The 26,796-nt window shown below is 54.0% G+C and overlaps 1 protein-coding gene across 18 annotated transcripts in view; it reads left to right on the top strand.

Annotated features, from left to right (window-relative positions):
- Positions 1 to 25,907, top strand: part of PTPRF (protein tyrosine phosphatase receptor type F) — a 396,994-nt gene extending 371,087 nt beyond the window's left edge. For all 18 annotated transcript variants that reach the window (XM_063344836.1, XM_063344839.1, XM_063344838.1 and 15 more), the window contains 11 exons: positions 6,524 to 6,647; positions 8,668 to 8,843; positions 14,692 to 14,811; positions 15,916 to 16,070; positions 17,381 to 17,666; positions 19,556 to 19,734; positions 22,222 to 22,348; positions 22,575 to 22,700; positions 23,337 to 23,491; positions 23,963 to 24,098; positions 24,237 to 25,907. In XM_063344836.1, the coding sequence (XP_063200906.1) occupies positions 6,524 to 6,647; positions 8,668 to 8,843; positions 14,692 to 14,811; positions 15,916 to 16,070; positions 17,381 to 17,666; positions 19,556 to 19,734; positions 22,222 to 22,348; positions 22,575 to 22,700; positions 23,337 to 23,491; positions 23,963 to 24,098; positions 24,237 to 24,305 (1,653 nt within the window). In that variant the 3' untranslated portion in view covers positions 24,306 to 25,907. The remainder of the gene's footprint in view (positions 1 to 6,523; positions 6,648 to 8,667; positions 8,844 to 14,691; positions 14,812 to 15,915; positions 16,071 to 17,380; positions 17,667 to 19,555; positions 19,735 to 22,221; positions 22,349 to 22,574; positions 22,701 to 23,336; positions 23,492 to 23,962; positions 24,099 to 24,236) is intronic.
- The last annotated feature ends 889 nt before the right edge of the window (positions 25,908 to 26,796 follow it).

Below are 26,796 nucleotides of genomic sequence, written 5' to 3'. Positions count from 1 at the left end.
TCCTTTGCAGTTACCTGTGTGTTTGTGTATGTCCTGCCAGTGGTGCCAAGGTATGCAGTCATATCTGTCTGCCTTGTGCCTTTTGTTAGGAGTCCAGCTGAAATGATAAGCAGGGCTGTCCACGGCACTACAGGCGGACTGTGCCTCTGCTGCGCCGTGGGGATTCAGCAGGAGCCAGTGTCTGTGCACTCCCATCCTCGCACTAGGCCTGCGCCGCTTGGAGCCTGCAGCGTAATACTGAGCTCTGGGAACTGTTTCAGAAAAAATGAGCATTAAGTAAATTCTCTTAGCTGTTTTCATGAGCCTCTCTCTTCTCATTTCTCTTTCTTTAGAATATCATGGCTGGTTGAGAGCACCAATCAGTTGTACTTTTCATGTTGAAGCAGCTATTAAGTAGCTGATTGTTGCATGTAATTTTTTTTCCCCTGGATTCTGCTGCATTTGACTCCTCATCAGCTAGAAATTACTGAACATGACAGGCTTATACGGTGTTTGATACTAGCATAGACCCCAAAGCAGAAGTGGTTGCCCCTTGTTGGCAGGTGGGGATCAGTACAGTCATTTCCCATTTGAGATGCCAGTGAGAAAAATCCTGGATTGAGTTTGCAGAGAACAACAGCTGCCTGTGCAGGATTGCTGTGCCGATGGGTCTGCTCTCATCCTGGTCCCCGTGTGTGCAGGTTTGGCATGACAGCAGCTCTCTTTGGGGCCTGTGGTTGGAGGGCAGGATGGGCACGGCATGCATTGCTGAGTAAGGGAATCTGCAGAGTGGATGCGGAAATAGCGGAGGTGGGAGAGGAGCAGGCTGTGCAGCCCCTGCGGGACCTTGTGCTTCCCAACACGGGGAGAGGCAGGGAACCACAGCTCTCCAAATTCTGTGCAATTGCAGTCATGAAGTGATGATACAGCCTCAGCACTCCCTGGGATTGTGTGAGCCCCAGACCTACACAGCGCTGAGTGGTGACCCAGTGCGTCGAAAGACAGAGGCCCCGACCCCATTTCCCCCAGCATGATAGTGGCGTGGGACTGGGCATAGCACAGTTGAGCAGGGAGAGCCAAGGAACGAAGGCATCATAGATGAACCCCCAAGGCCATTTGCTGTTTGGCTGTGCTTTGGAACTGTTGCATTTTAAGTGTTTTTGCAGAGCAGCCTAGCAGGCTAACATCTCCATGGGGTGCAGGGCTGTTTATAGATGGCTCACGTTCCAGGAGCAGTGGCACCCCAGGCAGAGAGCAAATATTTAACAGCACTTTTAACCACTGAGGCCAGGTGCCCAGAGCCATCAGTCTGGCATTTGCCTTGGCTTTGCAAGCAATAGCAGGGTAACCTAGACACAGGTGACACAAAACAAGACCTGTCAGCACCTCCCCTCACGCCTGGGAAGAGAGCAGGGAGGGTGGCAGAGATTTCTCGGAGACGTCTGGCCTCCATTCCCGCAGGTCAGAGAACAAATAATATTGCTCACACCAGTTTGCCAGCCCGCGCGGCTGAGTAGCCTGTGCAACAAAGCCAGCACAGAGAGAGCTGTGAGCTGGCTGCAGCAATAGCAGGGTTCCGAGCTGCGGGTTAGCCCTCGCCCCCGAGGAGCAGGGAGCAATCCCAACTGGACCTGCTGGTGCCCCTGGTGCGACAGGAGAGGTTGAACGGCGGGTGCTGGGAGCTGAGCCAGCTGCAGGCACAGGTAGCTGCTGGCGGCCGCTGTGGCATGGGGCGTAGCACAGCCCCACCATGCTCTCCTGGGCATGGAGCAGAGCTGGGGGGAGCAAGGGTCTGGCAGCAGCTCCTGTCCCAGCCGCACCAGGAGAGTATTTCATTTTTAGTGTACAGTGAGAGCTACAGTGAATTTACAGTGTGGGATTAATGGAATTAAATAAGTAGAAGGGAGGCAGAGCCCCTTAATTATTTATCTGCGGGCTGTGGCGGGCGCTGCAGCTATGTTGGAGCTCCTCCTGTGGGCCACCTTCCCACGCTGCAGCGCATGGACATGGAGCAGGATCCTGTCCTCAGATGAGGGGTGCCTACACTGGTACAAACAAGTGTACACACTCGTACCACATCTTGCACCTTCACTGTGGGATCCAGCAAGCCAAGCGCTGCTGTCCCCTTTGTTGCTGTTAGCAAACACAGGACAGACTGGCTCTGACCAGGGCTGGTTCCTGCTCCCTCGTGGCTGCTGCCATTTCTGGGCTAGGTCCTGCACCACCTTCCCAGGGGAAAATTTTTTCCTTACATCCAAACTGCAACTTGTGGCCATTGCCCCTCATGCCCAGTCCCTTCGTCATGTCCCTCCAGTGGATGGCCCCAGGGAGCAGAGCAAAGCTGGAGGTGATAAGAGCCAGGCAGCGTGCCACTGCCTGGTATGATAGTCTTCAGGTTGTGCATGAGATTTGACTCTGCTCCTGCTTCCCAGTGCCATGGGGAGGCTGCAGCACCTTCCCCACAGTTTTTTATGGAGAGAAACACTTCTGGCCTCCCCCAAATCCCCTGTTTGCTTGCATTTCCCTTGAAGCCACCAAGGACATTGCATCACATTGCATCTCCCTTGTCTGCAGCCCTGGCAAGACAGCTTAGGCAACAGGAGAGGTGCTTGGGTCCCTGGGGCCGGTGAGCCCAGGAGGTGCTGGACCCGGGGGTCCAGATCGCACCCAGGAAGCAGTGTGTTGCGGGTTTAATGGGCTAATCGGGAAGCTGCCTGGCAGGCATGCAGCACTCACGTTCCAGTAATAAGAATAATAAGGCTGAAGCGCTGCCAGCAATTGATTCAGGAGCACATTATGTCCTCATTTGAGACACAGCACAGATTGACAGTGGTCAATGCCTGTGCTAATGTGGTTGATTTCACAGGAGGCCAGGAAGCACTCACAGCCCGAGTGCTTTCCCTTCCCCATGCCCTGGTGCAGCCGCCTGGGCTGCTGAGCAGCATGGGGCCGTGGCCACCCAGCTCCTGGGTTGCCACAGCCAGGGCCAGCCGAGCTGCTGGGCTGTCCCAAAGGTCTGCCTGCGCACGATGCCCATGCCTGCCAGCAGCAGAGGCAGCTGCAGGGACTCTGCATGCAGAAGGATTTTGGAGCTGTACTGAGGAAGAGGAGCAGCAAACGCAAGGTGGACCATATGTGAGAGACAAACTGGCACCCAGGGATGTTTTCAATGCATTTGTAAAGTGCTCTCGAGGAAGGATCCTTTTTCCAATCCCATTTCAATGGCCTGGCTCTGCCTTTATGTTGATGGCAGTAGCAGCAGGGATCCCTGAGCTGCTTTGGAGAGATTGCTCCTTGCACTTCCATGCTGGGAAGGAGGAGTTTTACTAATTGGGCTTTTCCTTAATTTGCACTTGCTGTCTTACAACATCTCCCCTGTCACTTTAAAGCAAAGCAAAACTAAAAGTCATGGTGCTTTTAAGTTTGTTCCTGGCTCATTTCCTTCCAATTTTCCAGCCCTTCTGCTTTCTAGGAAGAATGAGTTGAAAGTGTTACTCTGATCAATTTTGGGGATGAAGCAGTGATTCCCATGAGCCCCAGAAAGGAACAAGAGCAGATTCTCAGTGCCCGGGCAGTTGTGGAGCAAGCTGGCGAGATGAGGCATTGCTGCCGTAGTCAGGGGCTGCAGAGCATCATACGGAGATGGGACAAGACTTGCCAACCACCACTCCGTGTAAGGGCTTCAACTGCGCTCCAAGCAGCCCATCATCCTCCCATTTATTTACTCATTTGTTTGCCTTAAAGGGGGGAACAGGTGTACATTAATTCATCACCAGAGTTTAAATTAAATCATTTTACTTCTAAATGAGTCACTAATTTGCAGGAGTATTTAATTAGAGCCTCTTTGCACTCAGGTGCTGTATTACTTCTGACTTTCTCACCTGTTTGCCCTCTTAAGAGGCTGCTGATGATTAGACCATTTCTGCACATCCACGTTGCACATCAAAGCAATTAACCCTAATGGCAACACCTTGATGCTTCTTCTCAGTTCTGGGGGCTCTTGGCAGCCTTGTCTCCCCCAGGAAATAACCCTTTCCACCGCTGTGGCAGGACATAGGCTTGCTGTGCAAAGACACTGCACCCCACAGCTTGGGCAGCCCTGCAGCCTTTTGGCAGTGATTTGCAGCATACATTGAGCGCAAACAACTGCACCGAGCTCTCCCTGCCCCTGCTGCGAAGGGAGGACTCCCTCCAGCACCCACCTGTGCCCGGCACTGAGTGCGTGTTCACAAGGTGCAAGCAGGGCTGCTGCTTTCTTGCGTTGCTCCTCAGCAGCAAGAAAATGCTCACTCATATCTTCAGGGCCAGTCTCAGCTCCAGTGCCATCCTGGCCAGCTCTCTGCATGGGCTGTCTGTGCTGACTAAGGCCACCTTTTTGAAAAAGAAATGTTATTTATGTCCTTAATGGGCATTGGGGGATTTTCCTCCTTTGTTTGTCTATTTGTGCTTCTCCTTCAGTGTGCTCTGGATTGACTATACCAGTATCAAAACCCCTCTAAGTCCTCTCTACTCCAAACAAAGAAGTCCTTATACATTTTGTTCCTCTTACTTTTTCATGTCTTTGACCATTTCTATCGCCCATTAGGTGGGCAGCAGTCATCCCTGCCACACAGCTGAGGGAGGAGAGCATCCAAAGAGGCGATCCAGTGAGCAGCCTATTGTGAAAACAAAATATAGGTGCCTGAACAAAATGAAGTGCCCCAGAGAGCTGTGAGCTGCGCTGGGTCATCTCTGTGCCTGGGCAGAGAGGTGTGCAGGGGCTGTGGCAGCCAGGACAGTGAGTTTCCAGCCAGAAGCGGTGCTTGTGGTCTCCACTCCCACCATCCCTGCTGCAGCGCCTCTGAGCGCTGCTGCTGCCTGCTTATTATGCTGATAATAGAAAATTACAGGTTTTCTGTAGGAAATGTCTATTTACATCCTACATTTCCCAAACTACCTATTAGCATTACTGTGATGTCACATCCTCCTGCGCGTTTTCGTCAGAGTTCGCCCCTCTGCCTGCAGGCAGTCTGCTGCTGCAGGGAGGGCTGGCGGTGTGGGCCACACATGGGGACAGGGGACTGCCACCTGTTACAGCACTGGCCCGTGCCCTGCGCGTGCTGCAAAGTCTGCAAAGTCCTCAGGGCCGGTGCAGCAATGCGGGCAGTGCCTGTGCTCCATTCTTGAGCTGCACCCACTGCTGGCAGCTTGGGAAATGCCTGCTCAACAGTGCAGGAGAGTAGGGGACAACGATGGGTGTCACCTTGAGCACAGAAGGTGGTTGATGGGGCTGAGCAGAGGGGCCATGAGGGCCGGCCAGGTCAGCCCAGTCAGGGAGCTGTGCTTCCCAGCTCAGCCTTTTGCTCACAGATGATCCAGAGCTGACAGACTCGCAGACGTTTTGCTGTCTGAGAACCCTTCTGACATGGCTCTCTGCCAAGCGATGAATGTGGATGCCTGCAGAGAGGATAACACGCGGTGCTTCCCCTGGCCTGTTGGCTCAATACTTTTGCCTGTGGGCCAGCAAAGCTTCGGGGACCCTGAGCTGGAACATGATTTTAAGAAGGCTTTGACTGTGCTGGTAATTTCGGGGGGAGGGGGTTCAATGGGATGACTGATTTCTGCTGTAGCTGCCTGCCCCGGGCTTGCCCAGAGCTGCATGTGCGGAGCAAGTCCCTGCATGAGGCAGCTGTCTTATCTGCGTGCCTCATGTATCTCTCAACCAAAGAGGCCATCCCATCTCAGAGGAATGCTTTGGGGATGGTCCTTTTTCCCTTTGTTTTGTGCCTGGACAAAGACGACAGGAAAGGCTTTGGGAAGGGGCTGCCAGGCCAAGGAGGAGCCATGCACCAGGTGCACCAGCATGTGGCTCATGGGAGAAGCACTGGGTGTGCGAGGCCAGGATGCAGGTGGGACAGGGATGTGTGCTTTTCAGGCAGTTGCATAGCGTGAGGGCCTTTGGCCAAGATTTATAACCATGTCTCTTCTCCAGGTTTATAGTTCCTTGTCACTCTATTAACTCAAACGAGAGATGTTTACATTGCATAAGTAGCTGGAGCAGTGGATAGTAACCTATCAATTTTCATGACTATTCCCTGGCAAAAGCTCATAGGCTGTCTTGCAGGACTAATACCCAAAGCTCCCGGGGCTCAAAACACCCAGGGCTTGCTGTATTTCAGGGAACTGCAGTTCAACAGCTAATAAAACCACTAGGTCAAGAACTGCGCAGTCAGGTCTCTGTGGAGTCCTGGCATAAGACCAAATTTCTGCTGATGGGTAGCTCCAGAGGAAAGGATGAGCACACAGCGAGAGTGGAGGTGAAGGCTCACCTGCAGCAGGCTGCCCTAGCTAGGGGCTGCTTTGCCTGCAGGTCACAGGAGGCAGGTCACACTGGGGACTGGGTTTCGGTACGGGGGCTGCTGCTGGGGACACCCACAGAAGCTTCATCTGTCCTGGGGAGGGGTGTGTGGAGACATGCAGATTTCCTGACTGAAACGCCCGTGTGCTGCAGCGTCCCACTGTGCCGTAACCGCTCCTGACTCCCTCCCTCTCTTTCTCTCCACAGTCCATTGATCCAGGGCAGCAGTTCACCTGGGAGAACTCCAACCTGGAAGTGAATAAACCAAAAAACCGCTATGCAAATGTGATCGCCTACGACCACTCACGCGTCATCCTGACCTCCATCGATGGTAAGAGTGACTCTGGAGTGGGTATCCCAGCAAACAGCTGAACTTGGCTGTAGCAAGGGACTACCTTTTACCCAGTTGTCAGTTGAGCAGGAGCAAACACCTAGAAATGTATCTAGCATCAGCGTGAGCAAATGTGTGAGCAAAATGCTGGCAAGAAGAGAGGAAGGGCTCTGCAGAGCTGTCCCTGCTTTCCCAATGTCCTCCTAGCAGTGTGCCCCGTGTGGTTGCTTCTTGGTACTGCTGGTGCCAGCAGAGATGTCTGTGCCAGCAGCCTCCCTTCTCACTGCTGGCCCTGCTGTGTGACTTCAGCTGCCTTCCTCGGCACATGGTGGGACATGGCACTGTTAGCACAGTGCCATGGGACACATCCTCTGTCCCAACACGACTGCAGGGCTGGTATCTTCTTCTGGCACTTGTCGGTGTTTGCTCCCAAGTGCCCAGAGCTGCACAGGATGAGGGGTGCCCCCTCCCCTGGGACATCAGGCTCACACATTCCTCTGCTCCATGGGAGATGCATCAGGCCCTGGTGTTCATAGCACTGCCCCTGATGGCTCCAAGAACCACCTCACATCTCTCGAGTCTGGGCTAATACATGGTTTTAGTGCCTGCTTTGCAGTCCCCTTGCACACAGAGGAGCTGGAGTGCAGGTACCAGAGCCCAGGCTCACCCGGTCCCACTGGTTTATAAATCAGCACCCAGCTCTGCCCACCAGAACTGAGCCCACTCATGGGGGATGAGGAAGATGCAGCTAATTCATTGCACCCCTACTTGGGGAAGAGACTGGGGCCTGGCTTATAGATGGTCCTGCAGTCACTACAGTTTTTTTTCTTGGGATGGAAGAGTCTTTTCTAATGCTAATACACCACTTATCCTCTGTGGGAGGAGGAAGGGGTCCAAACAGTCCCTTGCAGCGAGGCCTGTGAAGCAGCGGAAGCTATGCGAAGGCCTGGCAAGCCTGATTGTGGGCAAACCCTGTTAGACAGCCATGGGGTGAGCACATGGGGGAATCCCTGTTTTCCAGCCTGACACAGTTGCTGTGAGTAGTGTCTGTGTCTTCCTGGGAACCGTTCCCAAAGCACCCTGCCAGGTCCCCGCTGCCCATGCCAAGGGAGCCGGGTGCTTCACTCCAGCTGCTGCTGCTCCCCGAGAGCCGCCAGCACTTTGTATCTGCTGGAGACTGTTGGGACCTGTAGAAAATTCTGCAGGACAAAAGGACGAGGGAGAGACCCCCGGCTTTATTTCCTTCCTCTAATGAAATGCAGATGCGCTCGCTTGGGAGACAAGGAGATTCCTGCTGCTTTCCCTCCCTGCAGCCCGGGCAGCCCATGCTGAGCAGGGTTTGGAAACACAGCCCCAGGCCTCTGCTTTGACGCATTTATTTTAGTAACTGTGTGTTTGCATTGTAAAGGCCTTTACAAGAAATTCCTTTCTGTAGAGTGGTGGAGGCAAAGTGGGAGCTGGAGCAGCCTCTGCCAGCAGGCAGCAGAGAGGGGGGGTCTCACACTGAAGAGGGTTTCAGAGGTGGTGGGAGGAAGGGCTCTGACTCCTCTGGGGTATTTGTCCCTGCAGGAGGGGTGGGAGGACATCCCTGCCTGACATCCCCCGTGAGCAGAGACAATCTAATGAAGCAGGCTCATTTTGAAAAGGTGCTGTAGGACCATAACAAATAGGTGGTGAATTTAAGACAATTAGTTCAATCAGTTGCTTGGGGCCAAACGAGCTCCTTAATATTCCTGCCTGTGAATTTCCCTTTGTGTGCGGGTGGCAGCTGTCTCTGTGCTTTGGTGCTGCCTGCTTGTTGCATTAATGTGGGAGTTACAAAGGGTTCTTCTTTGTTCAGCCACCATCCCTGTCCTCTGCAGGATCCCTGGGAGAGATTCTGGCATCACCCTGTAAAGGAGACGTGTCAAGAGCCTTGTGAACATGCCAGCCTCTTCCCCTGCCTGCAGCGCCCAGCAGAGTGATAGGCACAGGGTCGTGAGCTGCCCCTGGAGTAACGCTTTGCCCTCTTTCTCCACAGGGGTCCCAGGCAGTGATTACATCAATGCCAATTACATTGATGGGTATCGGAAGCAGAATGCCTACATCGCCACGCAGGGACCTCTGCCAGAAACTCTCAGCGACTTCTGGAGGATGGTGTGGGAACAGAGAACAGCAACTATAGTCATGATGACCAGGCTGGAGGAGAAGTCCAGGGTACAGTGTGTGCTTCCTCTCCTTTCTGGGGCTGGTGGTAGGGGCAGGAGAGAGGGAGAGGGATGGGGGAACACTTTGCAGCATAAGGGCATCCAGGGAGAGGCAGGTCGAGTGGTGTGGCTTACTGCTGCAGGCACCTCAGCGACAAGTGCCATGTAAGCGTATCCCTGTGGGGCAAAAGGGTGGCAAAAACTCCTGTCTCTGTGCTGCTCATTAACCCCTGTCTTGCCTGCGTGTCTGCATGCACACCCATCCTTTCCCTCCCCACATCACTCACGCGAAAGGGAGACAGGAAAGCTCTGAGACAGGGAGTGTTGACAGTCCCCGAAAGCCTGGGGCCTGCGTCCCAGAAGCTGAGAAGCTGCAACGGGTAGGTGGTATCAGCAGCATCCTGCAGCCTGACAGGGCCCTGGCATCTCTGCCGATGCAGGGGAACGGCTGACAGGGTCTCATTGCAATAGCAAGACTAATTTGTGCCTCGTCCAATGACAACATGTATAAACGATCGGCTCATACTGCCAAGATTAGATATTCTGATGTAATAAATGCAAAGCTGCCTGCAGACCATGGGGAAGGCATGACGTGAAGAGGAAGGAGCAGGAGCCCTCGCTGTGGATGATGCTTATAGCGTCTCGTGACAGAGGGTCTCACTCAGCCCCTGAAGGAGGAGTTCGTAAGCTGCGACCAAAGTGCTCCCGTGCCCAGATAACAACCTTCAGGCAAAGCCAAGCAGGAGGCAGCTTCTGCCTCTCGTGATTCAATTTGTTCCTAAAAGTAAAATTTTAGCGGTGAGCATTTGTACTTGCAGAATATTTTAGTGTTGCCATGCCAACAGCAGGAGAAGGGGCTGTGTGCTCAAGCTGTGAAGCACTGGTTATTTTTAGCCCAATAAGCTCGTTCTTGAGAAGCAGAAACTGTCAAGTTTGGGTTTAGTTAAAACTTTTGTCCGCATACTCTCCCTCAGTTTCAAAGCTTTAGCACCGAAACGCTCGCAGGGGTGTCCTAGCCCACGCTGGCTGGGAGGAAGCAACTGGAACAACCGATCACCGTGGCAAAACAGATCTGTTTTTCCTGCACGTACAAAAGCAGGCTTCGTTCATGGGCTTCCCCGTCTCTACAAATGCCCTACAGCCTGCAGGGAAAAATAGTGTTCCTTGGAGACAAGATGCCTCTAGAGATCCAACCCCAGCTTTGCACTCTGCTTCCCGCTGCACAGCCCTGCCTGCTGTGTCCTGTGGCCACCGTCACCCACCCCAGCCCAAACTGGGAGGTAAATTAACCTGACCTGTCCTGGGGCTCAGGGCTTAGCACATGGGCTAAGCAAGATCAGAAGCTGCTGATCAACTGCTCTCTGCAGCTGGGGGTGAGATGGAGTCTTCTTTGTGCCTTCACATTTCAGTAATAGAGTGTATATTTGAAGTACGAGGGAAAACCCTTTTAGGTTGCCAAGTAAATCCCTGCCTGGAGTCCTGACTCACGTAACTTCTGGGCTGCTTAGTTATGCGAAGACACTCCAAAGTGCATGTTTCTTGAAGATAACGGGTTTCCTCTGACCCCACAGGCGCTTGTCTGCCTGAGACGCCTGTGCTGCTGAGCCATGCGTTATCTCCCCCCAGCATGCTCCCTGTCATGTTTTACCTCCTGCAGTATTGCTTTCTGTCCCAAACACGGTGCGTGTGGTCAGGCTTGTGGTCACGGGACAGGCACTCTGAATCCCTGTCATGGGCAAGGGGTGGCCAAAGCCCTTGTAGAAGCTGCAAGCAGCCTGCCTGACCAGGCGTGCTGCCCACGGGCTCTAGGCTGATCTGACTGGACCCAGACCACAGCATTGGCCCCCTGACACTGCCTGCCCATGCCCTGCTGGCTCTTTGGCACATCCCCAGCACTAATGAGAAATGGGCCGTTTTCTCAGGCACTGCAGGAGAGGCAGGTTGCCAGGGGAGGCAGTGGGGAAGCCCGGCCACTCCTGACTTGAGCCAGCCCAGCACAGCAAGGGCTTCCCTGGATGTGTTTGCTGGACCCTGTAGATGCCTCAGGGCACCCACTCACAGGAGGGCCCTGGTGGGGAGCTGGGGTGTGGACTTGCAGAAGATTATTTTCTCTGGGTTTTTTTGTTGGCTTCTCCATCATCTTCCAAGGCGGGATGGCTTTCAGCCACTTTCCTGCTCTGCTTTTCCTCATCCCCCTTTGGTGATGGCTAGAACTCCCTAAGGAGAATACCTTTTTGGGACCAAGGAAGATCCCAATCCATGCCCATTGCTCCCAGCTGTCAGCATGAGTGACTGTTTTACAGTTTACTGCACTCCAGAGCCTTCAAATCTCATCTCATGCAACCTCTTGGGTTCCTGCAGCATTGCTGCCTGCTGATGCTCACGCTGCAGTGGGACAGCACTGCTCCAGGCAGTCACATGGTGTCACAGTGTTACCCATGAGTGACCTTGCTTGAAAGTCCCCTTGCCCAGGGGCTTCAGCACAGGCACAGGACTGTCCAGCTGCGGAGCCTGGGGTGGGCAGCAGGGCCTCATGGCGAGATGCCCATTGCAGAGCAGGCTCTGCCACCTTCCCAAGCGAGCTCCCCAACTCCCCTTGGCAGTGCTGCGTGTAGATAAGCCGACTGGGACCAGCAGCAGTTTTGCAGCCCTGTCGGGGTGGCACTGCTTTAAAGGGCTCCTGAGCTGCAGGGGGAAAAAAAAATCTTTAAAGAGCATCAGCTTTTATGGTCTGCAATTTCAGCTGGCTTGATGGTCCAAATCATCCTCCCTTTTTCATGTTTTCACAAAGCGAGAGGCACATAAAGGATAGAAATGGCTGGATTGTGCAATTTAGCTGCCTTCAAAGCTTTACAATCAGTTTCAGAATCATTTGGTAGCAGTTCAGAAACACACATTGTAGATTAGCTTTCCCGAATCTGCGAGCGTGGCGCGTCCCAGCCGGGGTATGTTGCACAAGAGAGGTGTTAAAGCAGGATTTCTCCTACCCTGGGCTATCCCCAAGAGCCCGGCAGAGCGAGGTCTCCCAGAACAGCGCCGTGGCTTGTTCTGTCCCAGCCCAGAGCACAAAGCAGCCATCCCTGGGGCCTGATCTACCCTGGCACTTCACGTCCCCAGGCAGGGGTGCAAAGAGGCTGGTGCTCAAGGGCTCTGGGGAAGAAGGGCCTGGCCATGTCCCGCTCCGGCCCTCTTGCTGGCAGTGGTGCCATCTGGAGCTTGCGAGTGGGGCCAGGAGCAGAGCACAGCTCTTGAGCTGAGGAGAGGTGCCCGGCTGCTCTTGGGCACAGGGCATCAAAGGGGAGGGACAGGAACTACTCAGCAAAGCTGCAATAAATGGCTGTTCAGGACATTACTGTGCTCCTTAAGTTAATGAGAAGCAAGCACTGCCAGAAGAAAACATCTCTTATCTGCTTTAGTGCCACAGTGCATCGGCTTCAGCATAAAATTTACAGAGCTTGAAAATGGGGCATAAACATTATGGGTAAATTTGGCAGAAAATGTGACTGACTCTTATCTGGTCATGAATAAATAATTTTCAATTACCAGCCCAGTGCTGCTATTATCCCGCACAGGGAACTCCTCTGAAGTTTGTTTTGTGCTCGAGCACACACAGCCCTGTAGCATGTGGGTGGCAGGAGGTTCTCCCCGAGGTGCGGGCTCAGGCACGGGGACATGCTGTGCTGCTCCTCTGCAAACCACACCGAGCGCGACACAGCAAGCAACTGTCCCCAGCATTTGCAGGATGCCATTCTGCCTTCCCCTCCTTCGGAGAAGGGGTCACAGCATCCCTGAGCCAGCAAGGCAAACTCAGGTGGCCGGAGATGCAGGTGCAGCTACCACCCACTTGTGAGGATAGGATCAGTTTAGCTGTGAAATAAGGTTTGTGACCTCCAAGTTGTTCGCTCTGCAGCTAGTCAGTGTAAAATTATGGGCTGCTCTGTGCCAAGCAAGGAAGAGAAATCTTCTGAGGTTTGTGCAGGACCCGCCATGCTGGGAACACAAATCCAAGGCAGCACAACAGCCTGAATGGCCGGAGACCCTGGGCAAAAGCTGCTCTGGGCGTGCAGGCGCCTGCAGTACCCCATCAGGCAGCTTTGCTCCAGGCCCTTCTGCCAAGGCAGGACTTATTGAGAGCAGACCCGAAAAAAGCAGGGAGAGATGCATCCCTCTGACCCCAGGTTGCCGCACTCCAGCAGCCAGAGTGCAGGATGAGGGCTCTTAGCTCTCACAAGCCCCACCCTGCTTAAAGTGCCTTCAATTAAAAGACAGAACTTCATTGATTTCTAATTAAGCCTGTTGTTTCCCTTCCCACACATTCCCCTGTAAACACGCTCGGCTAATAATTAAGTTTACTATTCCTTGACAAGCACAGATGATCTTCCATTCACTCCTCTCTCCTAGGGCGGGAAACCATTTTCGGTGCAGCGCACATGGGTGGGAATGAAGTCTTCCTCCTGTCAGCCAGGCACCGCAGGAGCCGGGTGCCAGATGAAATAGGGATGCTCAAGGTGCCAAATTAAATAGGGAGCTTGGGGCTGGAGAGAACAAAACCGGAGGAGTAGTTTGCAAATACTGAGCTGTGAATAGGAGGAGGAGGAGGGCATCAGCAGGTGAGCAGGGAGGGATGCACAGAGAGATGAAGGGGGCAGAGGGATGGGGCCCTGGGGATGTGTTAGGGCTCTCTGCCAAGTTGGCTGTAGCAGGAGCTGTAACCAGTAGCTCAAAGTGCTCTGGCTGCAGAGCTGGCAGGGGGAAGATAAAAGATGCTGCAAGGCCGGGGGTCTCCAGAGAGCAGCAAAGTTTTTGTCATGGGACAGCACTGCCTGAAGGAAGGGGCTGACGGGGTGGTTTGGCCACAGTCTGTGTCTTCTCGCAGAGGGAGAGCAAGTTGTGTCTGTGTCTGAGCCGGCATCTGTGCCTTGCTGCGAAGCAGTTTTTGAAACACCTGGGAGATGAAGATTTGCAGGGATGTGCCACCTGCCAGAAGGGCAGGTTGCTGTCTGTTGGGGATGCTCAATACACTTCAGCCTATGGCAATGCAGAAAAGGTGGCAGGGTCAGCATCCAGGCCCGGCATGGGCTGTGTTCTGTCTTTCACCAGAGTGGTTTGCTGCCTGGGGGACACACTGGCAGGGGCACCCTGGGGACTATGGATGTTACAGGGAAAGGCAGTGCCTGTTGTTGTATTGTTGTGTACCATGCTGGACTCAGAGCTGTGTCCTGTCTTAGCTCAGTGCCTCCGGGTCGAGGACTTTGGGCTGGGATAGCAGGGAGCTGGTGGGGATACAGGCCTCATCTCCCTCACCTTGGCTGTCCTTCAAGCAGAGCCTTCCCCAGAGAAACCACCACTTCCCCTGCCCTGCTTCACCAGCTCTCCTCCCACCAACCTGCAGTAGCTGGCCTCTCCATCTAGGTGGAGCTCAGGCAGGGGGATGCTGCAAGCACAGCCCCAAAGATCCCCATCTTCCCAAACAGGAGTCAGAGAAGAAAAATTATGGCAGGCACAAATCACTGCTAGCAATTGCTGCATACTGTCTTCATATGGTACTCCTCTTGCTGCTGTGTCTGGGAGCTTGGTCCCTTTGCCATTCCCCATCAATGGAAAAAAAAACTGCAGGGCTCCAGGAAAAAAAAACAACAAACCTCTTTGAGGATGAATCTTGTGAAAAGGAGACCAGGGTGTGTTACCTTTCTGCTGGGGATTGGGACACTCCGGGAGAAGGAAATCTGGGTGTTTGGGGCCCCCCCGCACAGTTACTCTTTTCTGTCTTTACCATTTGAAGGGCAGAGCCCTGTTCCTCACCCCAAATGCCCCAGCCAGCAGCCAAGCACTGACCCTTTCTCCTCCTCTCCCCGCAGGTAAAATGTGACCAGTACTGGCCAAGCCGGGGTACAGAAACCTATGGGATGATCCAGGTGACCCTGTTGGACACAGTCGAGCTGGCAACCTACACCGTCCGCACCTTTGCACTGTACAAGGTATGGCACTGGCTGGGCTGTTCCTGCTCCAGGTAATGCAGAGCTGCTCCCCGATGCTGCGGGCTGGTGCATCGCTCACAGGCAGAAGCCGCTGGCTGTGCCCAGCTTGGCCAAGCATGTGGCTAGTCCACACATGGGCCATTTCTCACAGCTGGGCTACAGTAGGAGACTGGCTGCAGGTTGTGCATCTGGCCACCAGCAGATTTTGGCCAGGACACCTGATGCTCTTCTGTATGCATTCAGACCCTGTGGTGGGCCCCAGAGTGGGGACCGTGCTTGCCTCTGGCAAGTGTACGTGTAGCAGCTGTCCTCCCATTAGAGGGACAACATGGGAAGCAGTAAATTCTTACCACTCCTGTCACTAATAATGCAAATAGAGGGGCTGTGCTGACGTGTGTGCAAGCCCTTCTCTCCTGCCTGCTGCGTACCTCATTAGTTTCTGGAAATCCCTAGGGGCAGTGCTAGCAGCCGCAATGCAAACAGGCTTTGCAGCGGGCTGCCTCTGTGCATGACTGAGTCGGGGCCACACCGGCAGAGAGGGCGCAGCAGTGTGCGATGGGGACACACTCACGCCCCAGGAAGGCATCTCTCGCCCAGCAGTCACCCAGCCAGTCCTGCAGCATTGCTGCACAGATCACTCAGCCAAGCGCGAGACAGGAGCAGGGCAGTCTCTGCAGACACGGGCTGATCAGCCATCCCAGAGAGACCCATGATGCAGAGGAGCAGGGAGGGCACTGGCTGCTGTGGCTCTTCCATGCCCAGCATTCGTTTTTCCCTGAAAGTGCAGTGAGTACACGAGTAGTGACCCCATGCTGTGCAGAAAGGACTTTTTCACCTTCCCTTCAGTCTGCTCCACTCCCACAGAGCTGCTCTGCGCTCTGTATCAGCTAACTTTCCACAGAGCATCTATGTCTACAGAAGCCTTGCACACAACCTACATTTTGCCTCCAAATTTACAGTGGCAAAAGGCCAACACATGCCTGATCCAGCATTCTGTGCCTCTTGTTACCCAGCCAGCTTGGGTACCTTGTTACCCCATCAGTGGGTTCCCATCCTAGGATGAGACTGTTCTCATGCAAAACAACTCCACTTTGTCTTCAACAGAACGGCTCCAGTGAGAAGCGAGAGCTACGACAGTTCCAGTTCATGGCCTGGCCCGATCACGGCGTGCCAGAATACCCCACCCCGATCCTCGCTTTCTTGCGACGGGTCAAGGCCTGTAACCCACCGGATGCTGGGCCCATGGTTGTCCATTGCAGGTAGGACTTTGAGTTTGTGAAGCTGCTCCTAGCTGCAGGAGCTTTAACTTGTCTGGCTAAAAGTAGGGTCTCCTGTTCCTACAGGAAAGGTTTCACATTATCGTAGCCGGTGCTGCATGCCTGGGCTGGGAACGGGACAGCAACAGCAGCAGTAGCGCGGTGGTGACATCTGTATTGCTACTGCTCTGTCAGATTAACCAGCACCGCTGTATGGAGAGCCCCAGAAAACACTTTTTCCAGCAAAACTGCAATTACCATTTAAAAGTGAAGTGGTCTGTGCCCAGCAAAAGTAGGTGGTACCTTTCAGAGGCACTTTGTTGACAGACACGCATGCAGTGACCTCTATGAACATCCATAGGTAGTATTTACAGTAGAACTCTTTCGCAGGATAGAAAGGCAGCTCTTTAAGCAGAATATTAGTCTACTAAGGCTCAGCATCCTATCCAGACAAGATTTATCTATACCAGCCGAGTGGGGACTATTACTGAACAAACCACTCCATCATTGCTGTTCCAGCATACGCCTTACCAGCAGTGTTTAATGCTCTTCTTTCATGCTCTGTTTCAGATGGGAGTGGGGTATAATTAACACACAAACAAGCTGTATTAAAGCCCTGTTAAGGATCTGACTTGCACCATAAGTGAGGAAATGTCTAGCTCCCTATCTCTGCCTGTGTTTACATGTCACGACAGCATGTCTGTTATTTTCAGGGTGCTCGCAGGGTGCATAGTTTGGGGATTGCTACTGCCCTTCCAACAGTGGAGAAGCATCTGGTGCTTGACCAAAGGACTCAGCATAGACATGCGTGACCTCACCTTTCTGCCTTCCCCTCTTGGGTTGGCTGCCCTCATTTTATGGGTTAGGAAACAGTGACCCAGGTCAAGGGACAAGCAGGCTTCAAATTATGAGCTTCACTGGTGCCAGGGCCCAGCCTGAGCTTCAGGTCTTCTGAGTTCATGCACACGTACGCTGTCACTCTCCTGCCTGGTAAACACATTTCTCCTTCCCTTGTGGAGGCGCTGCCAGCCACCGCAGGGACCAGCAGAGTGACACCATGTCCTTTCCACTCCATTGGTGAAAGGAGGACAGCAGAAGGGCTGAATAGCTTCCCACATTGTCCAGTACCTCCCTCCCTCGCTCCTCCTGTCGCCTCTTGTTTGGGGCTCCGTTGGTTAGCCGTCAGTATGGGGAGAAGCCTTTACTCCCTTTTTGTGCGCTCTAGGTCCAGGTTCTTTCTTAAGCAAGAGCAGAGCTTGAGTGGCATCTGTAGGAGAGAATGTCATCTCAGGCCACGTGCTTTGTTCCCGCAGTGCCGGCGTGGGACGAACTGGTTGTTTCATTGTCATTGATGCCATGCTGGAGCGGATGAAGCATGAGAAGACGGTGGACATCTACGGCCACGTGACGTGCATGCGCTCTCAGCGCAACTACATGGTGCAGACGGAGGACCAGTACATCTTCATCCACGAGGCCTTGCTGGAGGCAGCCACGTGTGGCAATACCGAGGTGCCTGCACGCAACCTCTTCGCTCACATCCAGAAGCTGACCCAGGTGCCACCAGGCGAGAGCGTTACTGCAATGGAGCTGGAATTCAAGGTTGGTGGCAGAGCCCCATCACCCCCTTCCCCGGCGCCCTGTCTCTGCCCACACAGCCACACTAGGCCGCTCGTCCAGGGGTTGGGAGGGGAGAGGCGTGGATCATTACAGACAGTTAATTCTTTTGTGTGTTTCTAAACCAGGTAGGCAGTGATTTAAAATACATTTGAATTTTAAAGCTTGTGTCGGCCATGGTCCCTCCTGGATTGGCAGCTTCTGGGGAGGATATAAAAGGCAGATGGATGCACAGTTCTCAGCAGCACGTTCTGCTCTAGGTTCACTGTGCGGCGGGAGCTGCATCTAAAATCAGATGCAGATCGTGTTAGTGATAATTGATGTTACTGTGAACAACTTGTCTGGAAACGGCTCCGATTTAAATATGTGAGACGTTTATAGTCTCATTTCTTCAATGCTGAGCTCTGTTATCTTTTAACCACCTCGACACCAAGCCTCAGTGTCTAGAATTGGTGAAGGCAGTGTTTTAAGGCACAGTTTTTAAGAAGCCAAGCCCACATTTTGCTACCTGTATCTGTGAATGCCAACTGCAGATATTTATTACAGCCTTGGAGATGGAAGTGAGCTCTGGTAAGTGCCAGGATTCTCAGATGAGGTGCATTAGTCCGGTGAACGCGTGCAGGGGAATATAGCTTGTGCAGGGAAGCAGCAGACCATGCAGGCTGTGAAATGAACTGCAGCAACACAGCTTCGCCTGGGGATTCCCTCCAAGTGACAAAGGAGCAGGAGAGGCAAAATATTGACTTTCTGACTAATAGCTGAGCAGCTCTGTCCCATGGTTACCAGAGCTGATGGTGTCCTGGGCTTAGGACAGTAGAACATGCTGCATTAGTATTTCATGGTGACACCTGCCCTGAGAAGCCTCTCAAGAGAGCCACAAAATTAGGCTCAACTTTAGCAACTCTATTGTAAGGAAGAAAAAAATTTGCTGTTCCTCCAAGGGCCTCTTCAGAACAGTAATAAAACTTGCCCCTCTCCGTGCCCTGGCAGTGTCCACTGTGTGGGAAACCTTCAGGAGCAGGATATGGGAGGGCCTCACATGGCTGTATCACTCCCCAAAGAGCAACCCTGTCCTTCTCCAGGGAGCCTCTGCCAAGGACCAGCTGCCACACATAGAGAGAAGGGTGGCTCTGGAGATGCCAGGGGAAAAAAAAAAAAGAAAGAAAAGAAAGAAAAGAAAAAGGAAAAAAAAAGAGGGATTTCTGTTTTAATGTCTCTGACAGCAGATCTAAGTAACACATTTACCATGACTCCGGTTTACAGGGCTCAAACAGAACCATAAAATGTCTCACAGTAACCCAAAATAGATCTTCTTTACCTAAAACTGTCACAATTCTCACATTTTCTTGGGTTCTTCTGGGGTGAGAAGTAAATAGTAAGACATTGTTGGAAGTTGGAAAGCTTTCCTTCTCTGACGCCACCAGGCATGTGTCCCCGGTTCAGCGAGGTACAGAGCTTCATGTCCTGGCCCTTGTGGGTCAGAGAGCTGCTGTGGGTCTCCACTCCTCTATATGTGGCTTCGGGGCTGCGCCAGCGGGTCAGTGCAGGTGGTTCCCCTGCTGTCACCTACAGCTGCGCACCAAAAGCCAGCAGCGAGGCTGTGCAGTTCCTAGGTGTGCAATGCCACAGCAGAGGGGCTGTGGCCACTTACTGTGAAATAGAGCAGCTAGGTGCAGCCTCCTCGTAACATGGTGGCAGAGCCCTTCATCTGGTCCGGAAAGACCCTGGTCCCCAGTGGCTGTCCCTTGGTCAGAGGAAGGGAGCATGGCTGTGTGCTCGGAGGGACTCCTGCCTGCCCTGCTGCCGGGGTCCTGATTTTGCCCCCAGACTGCCACATCCCCAGCAGGCGTCTGACATGTCTCCTTCTCTTTCAGCTGCTGGCCAACTCTAAAGCACATACCTCACGTTTCATCAGTGCCAACCTCCCGTGCAACAAATTCAAGAATCGCCTCGTCAACATCATGCCATATGAGCTGACAAGAGTCTGTCTGCAGCCCATCCGGGGTGTCGAGGGCTCCGATTACATCAATGCCAGCTTCATAGATGGGTACAGGTAAGAGCCACCTTAGGTGCCTGGGCCAGGCTGTCCTGGCCGCTTGGGAACCTGGGCAGAGCCCCCTTCTTCTCTTTCCCAAGGACTGGTCCTGGCTGCCTAGAGGTGGGTTGGGGATCACTTCGTTGCATTTTATCTATTACCGTCTTCTCAGGCGCTGGAGTGTGTATAGTTACAGTGCCTGAAGACTGCTCGTGAGTGAGCGCTGCCAGGCTGGCTTGTATTGCTGTAGAGAGATGCCCACATGGCTGGGGTGGGAGGCTGTGCTGGCTCCTGTGGAGGTTTATAGGGTCTTCTGGTAGGCGTTCCTTGGCATGTGTTTTATATCTGCAGCATCTAATGCAAACCTGCCCCACCTCACTAGCTGTAGCAACCAGAGGTAGAAGTGTGCTTGTACTGCATGGCTGATCCAGGCAGCAGCCCGAGGCTCATTATGCGGTGTCTTGATTTTGGGGGGACTCTGTGGATCCTCAGGCAGGGTTGGTGCTGGACACTGGAGAGCCTGCCATTCGGTTCTGCTCCCCAGGGTACCTTTTAGAAAGCACAAATTAAGATCTAGTGGGGCAATAATACTTATGGTTTCCGTATCTAACTGCTGGCATTGCATTCTATGATGCTAAGCGCCAGGAGAGGGGGAGAATGCAGGGAAACAGCCCAGTGGGCATGTCTCCTTTCCGTCCAATCCCTGGACGATAATCCAGACCAAACCCCAACAACGCACATACAGCGCTCAGTCCTGTCATCTCTCTGTGCACCATCGCAGTAGGGTCACCCAGTGCAGGAGCGCATGATGAATGTGGCACAGTCCCCCTCCAGCCTGGCTCTGCCCAAATGCTTATTATGGGCTGGTGACCTCCCAGGAGCAACAGGCACTGCCAAAGGGAACAGATGTTGGTGCAGCCAGGCCAGTGGCTCTGTGCCTGCATCCCTGCTCCAGCAGCTGAGCCCACAAGGGTTCCCAGGGGGAAGGGCTACGTGGAGGCAAGAGTGGCCAGGGAGCAAAAGGGGAGCAACTCTGGGAGCATCCCAACACAGCAAAACAACAGCGAGCCAGGCTCCCTCGGGGTGGGACAGAGTAATGGGGAAGGATGAAGGGGCTGGAGGAAAGCTGTCACGGAGCAGCTTCTGCTCCCTCCTGCCTGTGTGGCTCTGAGCCACCCAGCGCCGTGTCATTAACGTGGCTGCCTGCCTGCGCGCCCACCCCGGCAGCCCGGTGTCTGACAGGTGGGCTGCAGCCACAGTGCCCTGGCTCCAGAGCTGATTAAGAGCGATGCTGGTTTTGCCCCTTGGTGATGCTGCAGAAGGAGGGCTGCCAGCACGGCAGGTGGTACCATTTCATGTGCTACCTACCCCATCCCTGAAGAGTGCTGTTATCTCTTCCTATCCTTTCCTTTGAAGCAAGCAATCTTCTCGGTATTATCTAAAGAGATCAGTTGGCCCAAGGTCCTGCAGACATCACTGATGCTGCATCTTTATTAGATCTTTTGTTTCATTCTGCACCCCCACTCCCTGCTTTTTATGATGTTTTATAAATCCACCTTGAAGCAGCCCCTGTCTTCATCCTGCACTTTACAGCTGTCCTGCAGCATGTTCATTAATTTTTAGCACCAGTGGAGAGATGAAATGCAAGACGGGAGGATGCTGCCCTCATCCTGCAGGCTCCGGCGCCCCGCTGTGGTGAAGCGAGACCGTGTCTCGGCCACCCATACGGCATCAGACCCATCTCTTGCAGGTGGCACCAGCGTGCCAGGCTGGGCGCTCGGTGAGCCGAAGATCCAAAACACCGGAGCTTGCACTTCTCAGAGTCCAAAGCACCAAGGGTGCTTTCTTCAGGGTGGGTGCCAGGCTGGGACAGGGCAAGCTCTGCTTTCACACGAGACATTTTGAGGGATGCTCTGGTGCGCAGTGGAACCAAGCACAAATTTGGAAGCTTCAGAGAAGTTGGCAAAATGGTATTGGTGGTTTCCACACTGCCCTAGTTATTAGCTGGCATGCGTGATCCAGGTGACCTGGTTCAGTTGCTCTGTGTCTTCCCATGCAATGGGATGGACAGTGGGTGCTGCAGAGAGTAAAAGCGCAGGATCATCCCCAAGCACAGCCTCTCCTCCCAGCCCAGATGGGTGCTGGCAGCCTGCTCACGTGGGCCGGGGTGCTGAGAAGGCTTTCGGTGCAGCAGCACTAGGGACAAGCAGCAGGGAGAAGCTGGGCTGTGGACACTGTCACCCCAGCAAGGACTAGCAGCCTTTCTGGATCCTGCACCCAGTGGTGCTCACTGCGTCTGTGGGGAGCACTTAGAAGCCATGCGCTGGGCAGGCTCATCCCTCTCCCCGAGTACGTGGCTAGTCCTAGAGACCTCTCTGCTGCAGCTGCATTATCAGTCCTGCTGCATGGGGTCCCTGCCTCCAGCCCTCCCAGCCCACCAGCTCCCCGAAGCGGCTGCTGCCCATCTCCCAGGAGCTGCTCTGAGCACCATTATGTTTGTCACAGGCAGCAGAAGGCCTACATCGCCACCCAGGGACCGCTGGCCGAGACCACAGAGGATTTCTGGCGGATGCTCTGGGAGCACAACTCCACCATCGTGGTGATGTTGACAAAGCTGCGCGAGATGGGCCGGGTACGAATCCTGCTCAGGGGAGAAGGGGGCTGTGTGGCTGCTGTCTGTGGGCACGACCTCTCAGCTCACCCCAGTCTGTCCCCAGCACCAGCCGCTCTGGGCCAGCCTCCTGCTGGCATGTCTCTGGCTGACCCTTTGGCCCCACAGCCACGTATGCTCCCAGGGAGCGGGAGGGAGGAGCAGCAGCTTGTCGGTGTTAATGTCTCGCTGTGCTCCTCATCCACAGGAGAAGTGCCATCAGTACTGGCCCGCAGAGCGCTCTGCCCGGTACCAGTACTTCGTGGTGGACCCCATGGCAGAGTACAACATGCCGCAGTACATCCTCCGGGAGTTCAAGGTGACAGATGCCAGGGTAAGTGCAACTGCTGGCTCCCCAGCTCCTTTGCCTCCTGTGCTTCTGCCCCAGCTCTGCCCTGCCCAGGCCAGCAAAGGGATTGTGCGGCAGCTCCTGGAGGAACCGGAAGGCAAGGTGCTGCCTTGCACTGCAGGCAGAAGGGGCTGCTGTTCCTGTCACCACAGGTTCTTCCTTGCCGGCTGTGTCAGCCTCGGTGAGCAGCTCAGGAATCCCTATCAGCACCAGACCCTGCGTTGCCTGTGCTGTGCACTTGGGCAAACATTTAACACGGGCTCCTCTGCACTCGGTGTGCAGCATCTGCCGGGCACAGGACCCCTGTGTGACAGTAAATGAGGTCCTGTGGCAGAGCTGGGCACCAAACAGGACCAGGGCACTGACCCAACATTTCCTGCAGGGGCCCAAAGTCCTGCTCAGCTCAGCCACCCTGGGGTGAACATAGGAGAGCAGAGGAAGGCCCCAAACGCGCGGTGAAAGGTCTGCCTGGGCTTATCCATGGCCTGTGCACCCTCTCACCTGGCCTGGGCCAGGGGGTCTGAGAGCAGGTCAGCAGCACCGGTGCTGAGGGGAGCGAGATCAGCCCCTCTTGCTGTCTGCTCACCCACGGTTCACGGCTAACACCACTGTCCCCTGCAGGACGGCCAGTCACGGACCATCCGCCAGTTCCAGTTCACAGACTGGCCTGAGCAGGGAGTGCCAAAGACAGGAGAGGGCTTCATCGACTTCATTGGGCAGGTGCACAAGACCAAGGAGCAGTTCGGACAGGATGGGCCCATCACGGTGCACTGCAGGTGAGTGGGAACAGATAAACATCCACCTCTGCATTCTTCAGCCCTCAGAGATGTCCCCTGCCTCGCTTACCCTGGCAGCTGCCAGCTCCCCAGCACGTGGTGCCCCTCCTGCATACCACTGACAAGAGGCAGGGAGGGGATAAGGAGGCGGCAACGTCCATGTGTGCCATTGGTGGCCTTTCCGCCAGGTGACTAGATTAATGCAGTGCCCTGGTGGTACTGATTTCTACCTCCTTGGAAGAGTCCTCGGGCAGGGCCAGGTGCCACAGCAGCTTGGCCCAGAGGCAAAGCAGAATCAGTGGGCCCCACGGGGATGAGAGGGCACCTCTGGCTGACAATGTGCCTGTGGTCTTTCCTGGCTCCACTGAGGACATCCCCATGCTCCGTGAGCTTGCACCTCTCCTAGGAGCTCTGCAGAGCCTCGCTGAGACTGGTGGGTCTCTAACAGCACCTCTTGTTCCCTCTGCGCAGTGCTGGGGTCGGGCGCACAGGCGTGTTTATCACGCTCAGTATCGTGCTGGAGAGGATGCGCTACGAGGGGGTGGTGGACATGTTCCAGACGGTGAAGACCTTGCGGACGCAGCGACCAGCCATGGTGCAGACAGAGGTGAGTGTCCCCTCCTCCCCGGGGTGGTGTGAGATCTGTGGGAGAAGGGAGGGGAGCCATCATCTCTGGATGTGCAACCCTGCTGCCCGATGTCCTTGGGTCCCAGCTTCTCACACTTCCCCCCTTGCTGCCTTGCAGGACCAGTACCAGCTGTGCTACAGAGCGGCACTGGAGTATCTCGGCAGCTTCGACCACTATGCAACGTAACTAGTGCTTTCCTCCAGTCGCGGTGGGGATGTCTAGGAGTGGAGACGGGTCCCTCTGAGCCAGAGCCGCCCATTCCTCAGTCCTTCTGTACAGATGGAGGTGCTGCCCAGGCAGCAGACCTCCACGCCAACCAGTTCTGACCACGGCATTTAGGATCTTCGCCCCAGCGCCAAACGAGGGAATCCGACTCCAAAAGCATTTCCAGTCTCTGGCTGAATTTCTGCTCATGTGCATCTCTCGCCCTCTCTCACGCGACTGCATTTCACAGCGAGGCTTTAGGTGGGTGGAATGGGATCTTTTTTTTAAACATGTAAAATAGTTACTAGTGGTTTTTATAATCTCCTCTCTCTTTATTTTTTATTTTTTGCAAGTCTTAATGTTTTGCCCAGGCAGAACTGGACCCGCCAAACCTTTGGGAGTTGGGTTTTTATTTTAAATTTCCTTTTGCTTTTACATTTTTTACTGCCCTGTGTTTATTTCAGCCCAGTCACTGCTGGTTCTGCCCATTTTAGTGCAGCTTCCTTGGTAATTTGCAGCAGCTGGCTTGTGGTTCCTGCCCGGCTCCATTCCCCGTAGGCTGCTTTTTAGTCCTCTGTAGAATATGAAATTTCATGGAACTGGACCTAAGCTACCAATTATTTTTTTAGCCTTTCCCTCCCCCCCATTATTTCCTGAGTAGGTTTGAGTTTGGGAGGGCATGTGGGGTCGCTGGAGAAGCGGTCCCCTTTGTCAGCTGGAAACCGTTCAGTCCTGTTACGATGCGTGTTAAACCAATCCAGTGACCGTGTGTATTGGCAGATCCCGATATGACGTGAGTTGTCGTCGCCTTGTTTGTGAGAGACCCGAAATCCTGGGCTCCGGGCTTTGGAGCCTATTTTTGTGTGTCTCGCTGGGAAGGGGGCAGGAGAAGCGAGCGGGTCCCACACTTCCCCCGGGGAGGGGATGGAAAGAACGAGACACGGCCCTTTTTGTTAATCCCGCGGTTCCGTGCGTGCAAGCGCCATTCTGTCACCTCTCACCAGTGAAGTGCATCGGAGCATTTACAAAGGCAAGGAGCACAAGCCCAGCCGTCCCCAGAGCGGAGCCGGGCAGGCTCTCTTTGGAAAGCAGGGTACTGCAGGGAAGGGGAGGGGAGTACACATGGCTTCAGAGGTTGGGTGTATCTATAATTTCTGCTATCCTGCAAATGTTAAAAGTCACTAGAATATTGTACTTTCCGCTACTTCAGGACGTTCTAATGAACCAATGTGGCAAGACTACTGGACTTAATTTAATGGTACTATATATTAATACTCCTTATTATATCACGCTTGCACTAAAGACAGGGAGTGAGCAGCCCTCTTTCGAGTGCATTGAGTTATGAATAAAGGTGGTGGAAGGGTATCTAATTGTATTATCACATGTATTCCGAATGTTAAGAATCCAAGCTACGTTGAAATCAGCAATCCAGGGTTGGTAATGTTGGAGGACACATTCATTTTTACCTTGTGGATGCATAGTGCTGTAGGGGTCACTGTTGTATACAGTCTGTTTTCTATTTGTTAATAAAAAAAAAAATCTACAGCATCATTGCATAATTCTTGATGTTAATAAATTTGAATAATCGGGTTTCATACAAGCTGGCTTTGCTGTCTGTTTCTTCAGCAATAAGCAGAGGTCACAGAGTCCCTTGGAGATGGGCATGCTCCCCAGCCTGTTGCCATAGAACTCCTTTCCCATGAGCACATCCCAGCCACAAGTGCCTTACACTTCCCACGGGGCCCTGTGCCAGGAGGGAGCTTGGACACCCTTTTGGACGACCCCCTTTGTACCTGTGTGTGCTCAACCTCCTGCCCACCAGCAGAGTCCTCAGACCTTGGCAGCTCCCAGAATGGCTCCTGACAAGTCTGTCTTTGCAGCCATGGCCCTCTCTGGGTCCCATCCACTTCCCAAAGGATGGGGTCATTCCCAGCAGGAGGAGGCTGGTAGCCACTTTCTGCCCAGGCCATGCTCTGCACAAGCTGTCCCAGTGGTGGCTGGGGCCTGAGACCTGCCCTTCCCACCTGCTCTACTGCGAGTTACTAATCCTCAGAGGACCCCAGAATGTAGCAGGATACAGCCCTGGGGTGATGCTGAGCTTTGCTGAGCAGAACCACATGGGCCACAGCCCCATGGCCTGTCCGTCCTTCCTGAGGAAGCCCAGTCCGCCCTGGCCAGCATGTGCGTGATGGGTGGCAGCATGTGGCAGACAAGAGTGATGAGCTTGTCCCTGACCCGACTATGGGCACCTTCTTACTGACTCCTCGCTGACTTTGCTGGAGCTCAGCCACACGTGGCGTTTCCTGCCAGGCCAGACCGGCACCTGAGCAGGTGCCAGATGCAAAATCCTGTTTTCCTCTTGCCCGGCTGGTTCCTACCCCAGTGGTTCCCCCCCAGGGTGACCTGAGGCTGGTGGAGCCTTTCCCTGGCTCCTGCCCTTGCGAGGCAGCACACGTGCGCAGCTGTGTGCCCA

Source organism: Chroicocephalus ridibundus, chromosome 8 (assembly GCF_963924245.1).
Source record: "Chroicocephalus ridibundus chromosome 8, bChrRid1.1, whole genome shotgun sequence".
Lineage (NCBI taxonomy): Eukaryota > Metazoa > Chordata > Aves > Charadriiformes > Laridae > Chroicocephalus > Chroicocephalus ridibundus.
Note: the sequence above shows the minus strand (reverse complement) of the source record. Positions and strands in the feature narration are given on the sequence as shown.